The 8,795-nt window shown below is 31.6% G+C and overlaps 1 protein-coding gene across 1 annotated transcript; it reads left to right on the top strand.

The window, feature by feature from the left end:
- Nucleotides 1-258: 258 nt before the first annotated feature.
- On the top strand, nt 259-8,574 carry LOC142317986 (uncharacterized). The gene is made up of 4 exons (XM_075354521.1): nt 259-328; nt 504-720; nt 4,665-4,879; nt 8,420-8,574. The coding sequence occupies exons 1-4, from the start codon at nt 259-261 to the stop codon at nt 8,572-8,574; spliced, it is 657 nt and encodes a 218-aa protein (XP_075210636.1).
- The last annotated feature ends 221 nt before the right edge of the window (nt 8,575-8,795 follow it).

The raw sequence follows: 8,795 nt of genomic DNA, 5'->3' as shown, positions 1-8,795 counted from the left end.
GTGCTGTCCAGCAGCATTGCCTTCATCCTTGATAATGCTCGCCCACACTCAGCTACAGCAACTTCAGATATGCTTTAACAGTTTGGCCTTTTCAGCATCCACCAGATAGCCCTGACTTGGCACGTAGTGATTATCATTTATTCCCAAAGTCAAAGAGTTTTTAGGAGGTAGGTACTTTCAAGATGATGATGACCTGAAAGATGGGATAAATGGTTTAATAACTTAGCAGCAGAAGTGTACAATAAAGGTATAGAGAAAATGGTACCACGCTGTGACAAGTTTTTGATTATCTGTGGTGACATTGTTGAAACAGAGTTTAAGAATTTCTGTAAATATAAAATAAAAATTGTTTAATTAATTTTTATCTTGATTTTTGTAGTTCAAAACACTCTTTACTTTGTGGATGATCATAATATATATGTATTTATTAAGGATACAAAACTTCAGTAAAAATTATAATATAGCATATAACATTTATATTTACATTGAGGTTTTTTTTATAGATGACAACTTTTTAGGCTACAAGATTCAAAATGCAGCACCATTATCTGAAGCAGCTGGTGAACTTAAATACATTTTGAAAAGTAATGACAATTTCAATGAAGTCAATATAACTTATAGTAACGGAAATCCAGTTATTTCTACTAACCATAAAGATAAAGGTCAATGTAACATATTCTTTGTAAATGGTTTAGTAGACAAAAGTACTGAACTTATCAGGTATGTGTACAGGATTATATGGTGATAGTGTTTTATTATTAATATCAGATATAAATATAAATGATTTTAATTGATAATCAGAATGATGGAGGTTAATTTTCTAACGACTCAGCTGGGAGAATAAATTAACGATATGTTCAAGATTTGGCTCTTGGCTGGTTTAATAGTTTTTATCAATCACAGTTTCTTTTAATTACTTACACTTTCTTAGGATTTTGTACAAAAACCTATCAGGGTCAAAAATCTTATGAATTCTTTTGTTTCTTAACACAAAACCTGATTCCAGTTGATTAATGATTTATATTTTTAATAAACCTAATTGTTAGTTTTACTCTACTAATCAGTTTTAAACAATATGGCATGCTGGGAAATGGCATAGTTTTTGTCACGAACAAGAAAACAGTTATTAAGAAAATTAATGATGAATTTTTTTTCAAATTCCTTCTTCACTCAGCCTTGTTGATTTATCAAACTAACAAATTTGTCATTGAATGAATAATGAATGAATTGACAACTCTAGTGGTAGCTCAACAGCAGTAACTTTCGCTTATGCATCAATCGTACAAAAGATTGAAACAGATTGTAAAACAATTTAATGTTCTTTTTTTCTTTAGTAAAATGTGTATGTAATAGTGACTCTTTAGAGCAAAATCTGAGTAAGTTACACTCTTAGTTATGTTTAATTATATCCTACTAAATTTGTTTAATCAGTCAGCATTTCTAAAAAACTTTCATTAGTCTTCAAAGTTGCATTCCATATTTCCTTACTTAATTTTTTAAACTAATTATTACATCTTTATCTTAAATTTATAAATTAATAAAAGTTTTTGAAATATAACATGTTCAATATTATCTATTTGTTAATTATTACCAAATTTTGTGTACACAAGTATTAATTTTTGATTTCTTAGCAATACTAATTAATATAACTATTATTAATAAGCACTACTTGCTGTAAATCACTCAAGAGTAAATCTCATAATCTTTCACTGATGCTTTATTATTATAATCAGATGTAAGTGTATATGATTTTAATTTATAATCAGCATTATGGTGGTTAATTAGTACACTATCTTTCAGTGTAGTAATTTAAGGGCACTTGCACAAAAAAAATTGATATTTGTTTTGCATTTTTAAATTCTTCTACTTCTGTTTAATTTAATATATGTAGCACATGATATTTGAGTGAAGATTTCTACTGCAAAAATATTTAAAAAGACAGTTTTACATTATACTTTCTTTTATTTAGTCACTTATTTTGTGGCAACTGAATTTTTTGTAGCTGGATTTCCTTTCCTGCTCACATGTGTGTTACTTTTGAGTTGTTCAGGTTTTGTTTTGTATGTTCTATGAGTTGTGAATGTTTGTTGATTTTTGTGGTAACTGATAAAGTTTTAGTGCAATACAGTTAGTTATTTTGATTTTTCTTGTACATTTTCATTTCTGTTATTGTAATTTATAGGTAAACAAGCCTAGTTTGTTTTCTTAAAACAATGCTCAGAATTAAGAAATTCAACAACCGTAAAAATGTCGGAAAGAAAGCGAAGGAAAATACTGTTTGTAGATGACTGGTTCCAAAAGAAAAGCTGAGGAAAACTTAGAAGATATTCAATCAGAACATATTCAGTTTCGATGATGAATAACCCTTTATCAGAAATATGTGTATGCAAATTATGCCAATTCCCCAAAATTTATCTGCCGACTAATTATTGTTGATGAAATAAAAATCTTATTATGGTTTAGCTACTTTGAGAAACACCAGTAGGGAAAATGACATGAAATGTGCTATTTGAACTGAGTATTTCCACTTGTCATCTACTAATGAAGAACCTATCCGCAGTTTGATGATGAGTCATGTAAATGTGTAATATGTAAATATGTCGTTCAGCTAAACTACTATATGACCACAGTAAACGTACACACCTACCAAAACAGTAATGCAGGAAATTAAACCGATATTTAAAGATCTTTCAAATCCAGTCCTGCTGCAAAAATGTCTGCATTGTGGTACGCAGAATGCAAGCGAGTCTTTGAACAATATTATCTGATCAAGAATACCAAAAATGTAATTGTACGTAGGAGTACTCTGGAATTTGGTGTTTATGTTGTTGTAACTGGGAACATGACAAAATGTTTAATGTTTGAAAAGGTAGCTTAAATCCTGGGGAGAACTGTCAGAGTTTCCAAACATTTTGATGAAACTCGTATCAGGGAGGCTGAGAGGGATATACAAGAAATTTTAAAAAATGCAGACAGAGTCTTCAGCAGAAAAGAAAATTTGCAATTAGTCTTCAGCTATGAGAACACTACGAAGAGCAGGAGGATTCTGATAACCCTTCTTTTAGTGCTGGTATGCACTGACACTTTTTTAATTCTCAGGTGAGTCCCCAGTCCAATCTTTAGAGTTGATTTCCCAAAAATCTTGTATTTTAATCTTTAGGTACACTTTTCTCAACAACCAGAAAAAGTATTTGAACAATTCTTTTTGCACTTTTTTAAAGAAAACACTATGGAAACTGATTTTCAAATAACATGTTACAAAACTTTAAATAATTATTTCTCTTTTGGGCACAGGAAAAACACAAGTAATTATAGTAAAAATTTAAAAAATATGAAACACTAAAATAAAACCAAATCCATAGCATTGAACAAAACCCTGTAAAAAATGAAGCAAAGAAAGTCCTATGCAGTTATCTTTTCTGGTTTTCTGAAAAAGTGTACCGAAATATAGACAATTAACCTTGTATGTATAGGACTGAGCAAGTGCCCTTAACTTTCAGTGTAAGGTAACAGAACAGCTGCTTCAGTCCCTTTCGTTTAACCTACCAAATTATTTAAATAATTATATATAATATATATATATAATAATATATAATATATTTAAATAAAAAAAAGTTAAAATAAAAAGTAGATGAAGTCTGATTCAAACTAATGTGCCTTCCCCTTGTAAGAAATATTTCATTAATTAAAATTTTATTTTTCCAATAATCCAATTTTTTTTTTTGATTTTGGGCTTTTTTGAACACTTTTGGTTCAGTCGATTGCAATCAAAAGGGGAGGTGCACAACTAGATTTTATAACAGTCCTTAACCCAAAATTTCAACATCCTATGGTTAATTGTTTTTGAGTTATGTGAAACACATACGTACGTACAGACATCACGCCAAAACTAATAAAAATGGATTCAGAAATGGTCAAAATTGATATTTTCATTGAAATCTGAAAATCATAATTTTTCACATTCACAATACTCCTTACTTCATACAAGGAAGTAAAAACTCAAATTTATTTACCATTGTAAAGATGTACATTTCAAATTATATTGACTCTCCTGTTTGTTAGATGATCGATAAAAATAAAGATTATAAACTAAATGAATCATTTTAATTAGGGAAAACATAATGACTTATTAAATTTGGAAATATTCCTCTTCACTAACCTAACTACGGAATGAATTCTATTATAAATTTTACTACAGTTATATTTACCTGCTGAAAATCGAAAATGTTTATTGATGAAATATATATATATATATATATATATAAAAGAATTAAATATATATGAGGATGATAATTGCTTTAGAAAATATATGCTTTTATAAAGTTAATAATTTAAGAATACTGATATAAAAACTAAATGTTTAAAAATTAAGATTTTTTTCTTTCTTCAGTGGATGTGGAGTGAAGTCTGCTTTATTTTTTATTAGAAGTGAATGAACTAATTATGTTAGAATAACTATTACTAGAACTTGGTAACTGTATTTTCGTAAATGAAAATATGTTGATTCTTGAGAAATTGAGTAAAGGTGCGAGTAAGGATGAGATATTTAAAGTTAGAAATAAGTAATGCATTTTTAATGATGTACTTTTATGAAATTTAAAAAGTGAATAAATAAATAAGTAATGATTACTCAGAATATTTAAATTAATAATTTTTTTCTACAGTACATTTTTAAAACATGATAGCAGAGTACAAGATGTAATAGTAGTTGTAAAAAAATGGATGACTCTTACAAATTTCATTAGTTCAGATAAACTATCTGGATATGCTGTAACATGGATGGTATTATTTTATTTAATGCAAGATGAAAACCCCATCATACCTCCAGTTATTGTTTTACGAACAAATAATGATGCTAATAACAAAACATTTATAACAGGTAATTAAAAAAATATACAGGCTGATTCAGGAACAAAGAGAAATAATTTGGAAATAAGAAAAAATGTTCATACATACATTTGTCCGAAAACACTTTATTTTGTGATAATACTCCCCGCGATAATGCTTATCACCATGATTGTCAGACTATAGGGGCAGCAGGAACTCAGCAGAGTCCCACGGGCATCAATGAAGAACTCACACGTCGACAGGCGCCTCCCCCATCATGTAAAGACTGCATTCCACTTTTCGGTGGAATCTAGCTGACACCAACAATACTGTTGGTATCAAGAGGATTCGTCACCACACCCTTGAATTTGTTCACCTATCGCATTTAAAGATAATGTGCTCAACATCATCAAGGGCACCACATTACAAGCACAAATTTTCTTGCTGCACCCACACTGAAACAGATACGATCTAAAGCAGCCATGCCCCGAGTGAAACTGGATTAAGAAATAGTCAACTTCCCCATACCCTTACCAACCCACGGCACGACATGATTAATTAATTTAAATGATCATCTACCCTTCGCTGCTGTCTCCTACTTGTTATGCTACCAGTTCAGAAGAATACCGTAGGACAAGGTCCTATCCTTCCTGTGGTAGTAGCCCTGAACCTACGCAACCAGTGCATCAGTAGTGTACCAGCAATAACAAAAGTCGCCTCAACGATGCAGTCCTGTATTCAGAGCAGGTTCTCAGAGAAACCCTTCTCTGAACCAGGATTGGCCTAACATGTTCAGTGTTCAGGGCCTTTTTCCAAGCAGGAGCCTCATACAACATTACCTTGAAGGTTGAATAAACACGCTGTTTAGACGACCTAGATTTGCGGACATTACTGAGGGAGTCTGCTCAGCGCAGTCACAGTCTACTCTGTTCTCATCGCGTCTTCAGCAATATGTCTCCGAAAGGAACAACACCTCCCATCTAGCCAAACCCTGAGGTACTTCACCGAAGTAACAGGAAACACAGACAAACTCTGCACCTGAAAGGTGATAAGACTCCAATCTCCGTTTTCCAGCCATTACCAGTACCTTGGTCTTCTCCAACACTTTATTGAGTAGCCAACCACTGACTAGCTTAATGGCTTCGTTGCCCCCTGTCAATCATGAACTGCTCAGTCCTGGCCACTACGACTAGGACCAAATCGTCAGCAAAGGCAACAGGAACAACTCCTTCAGGGAATACAAGGTTGAGGACCCCATCATAGACTATATTCCACAATAGCAGTCCCGGAACAGAACCCTGATCGACCATAAACCTGGCCCAACCACTGAAACCAGATAGTCCTTTGGCAGAAATAGGACTGCAGCACCCACCTCAGGTAGGTGTCAATCCCCTTATCTGCAAGCGATGACCATAATAGGCTGTTGAAAGCATTCCTAATGTCAAAGAGGTTGAGCACCATAATGCCCCCCCCCCGGGTCTTGACCCAACCACGAACCATCACCTAGTTCACCATGCTCATAACACATTTTTACACTATTTGCCTTAGTCTTTCTTGTAGTTGTGATGGGTGAAAAGCATCTGAGGTGCAAGGTGCTCTGATCAGTTGCTTTCTCTGAGAGTAATCATGTTCACTATACAGCCAACCAAACAGACAAATTATCATGTGTTTTGGAAATTTATACAATGTTTATTTTAAATTTTGTTAAGATCCACATCAGTAACAGTATAATACACAAGTACAGTGAAACTAACTCGATTCAGAAAATAATTATTTATTTAATAATAATCAACAGATAATTATTTCGTTTTACACACAACGGAATAAAGATGATATCTGCGTTTGGGGTAAGAGGTTGTGTATGTCTGTTACCATTTTCCTCAAAAACTACTGGACCTCTTTGATGCGATTTTTTACATATCACTTCAGAGCAGGTTTTAAGAAATGTTTTATGGTTATAGAAAACTAGGGGACGCTGCAGTAGATGTGTTTCTCTAAAACAGTTGGGCCGATTTTGATGCAGTTTTTGCATTACACAGATATCATCTTAGAGCAGGTTCTTAGATTAGTCTTACTGTTATAAGCACCAGGGGTCACTTAAAGTAGATGTTTCTTCAAAATGGCTTTGTGGGTTTTTAACATTTTTAATTTTATCACTTGTAATTCTTCTGCCTGTTATAAAATAAATTATGTTTATCTTGAAAAAGGATTTTATTTGTTCTCTAAAACTAAAAAAAAATAAAAACAGTATTTTATTGATTAACAGTTATCTAAGTTCTGCAACTATTATGGATTTCAATAAATTTATTATTTATTTGGAAAAATCGTAGTAATTAGAATACTTTACTATAATTTATATTTACGTTGCAATTAACTAAGCAAAAGTGTCCACCTCCAATTAATATATTACTAATATACATTAGTAATCTATATGTACTTAATACTAAATAAAAGAAAGTATACAAATATAGATTTCCAATTCCAATTTAATATAATTTTCATCACATTATTTTTATGTCTTTATAACTCCATTTTCTTTCTAAGTGCAATTGTTTCATTCATTTGTTGCCTCAGTTCATAGTCTATTTTTTATTTTAAAAACAGTTCTGATATATTCAACTGATATATTTTTAATGGTTTTACAATTGTTAGATAAATTTATTCTTACCTGAACTAGTAAGCAATTTATATGAATACAATATGGTGGTGGTACCAACTTATGTGTAATTTCTCTTTGCAATTTCTTTGGGAGTTTGAAGTGTGAAACATAATTTGATCTTAAAGCTCTATTGTGTTGTATAGATTACTTTACAGTTTAGTTATTTGAATTTTATTCATTAGGGAGAGAATTGGTTAAAAGGGATTATAGAATAGTTATTAATTAGTGTTTATATTATTCCATGATATAAGGCAAAAGATTTTTATAATACAGTGCGTTCAAAAAGTAACTATTCACCTATATAAACACTACTATATGTTGAGGGATTGCATTCGTGCCGTGAATAATGTTTTCTGCAAGACTGATAATCCTGCATATGTAGAATTTGTGTCAGGTTCTTTGTTCATAGTGTGTTTGTTACTTTTGAATAATCGAGACAATGTCTTTCCGTATGTGCTCAGAACAATGTTAACTTTAGAACACCAAATATATCACATTGAATATGTCTTCCATGAGCATAGTGATTGCACACAAACAGTAAAAGACCAGATTTCCAAGTACACTAGTTCCTAATCAACATAATTTAGAGCACTAATAGAGAAATTTAAGGAGACAGGATTGGTTGGTAAAGGACAATGACCTTAGTAGTAGACTATTAGCACATGATGAAAAAAACTGCAAAATATATCACTATGTAACATAGTCCCAAAAAGTCCATAGGAAAATTGGATTCGACAGAAAAATAGTGCTGTAACTGCTTTCAAGGCAGTCTGTAAGAATCTCAGTTTCATTCCATATAAAGTGAAGGCAGTTCAAAGATTACTGTCTACAGACTGTGGAACGAGAATTCAATGCTGTGAATGGTTTCAGCGGAAAATTCTGATAATTTGGACTATACTTTCTATATCAATGAGGCATGTTTCCATTTATCAGGGTATGTGCATGCACAGAACTCACATTTATGTTCTACCAACAATCCTCATGTGTACTTTACATCACCAGAAGATTGGAATGTGGATTACAATATTCATGGGAATAGTTTGCCCAATATTCTTTGTAGATACAATAAATTCAGCTCTTTATTGTGAAATCATTCACCAGTTTATGGCAGAGCGAACCCAGCACAAAATTAATGTGCGACAGTTGTACAGTTACTTTCTGAATATACTGTATTATTCTTAAACTTAGCATATAATACTTACAATGCATATTATTAATTCATAAACTTAACAAAAATTATTATAATTAATATATTCAAAATTTGATCACATTTTCTAAAATTATCTAGAAATAATTCAGTGAAAAGAGT

This window comes from Lycorma delicatula, chromosome 1, assembly GCF_047948215.1.
Source record: "Lycorma delicatula isolate Av1 chromosome 1, ASM4794821v1, whole genome shotgun sequence".
NCBI classification, from domain to species: Eukaryota; Metazoa; Arthropoda; class Insecta; order Hemiptera; family Fulgoridae; genus Lycorma; species Lycorma delicatula.
This window is presented reverse-complemented; position numbering and strand designations above follow the sequence as displayed.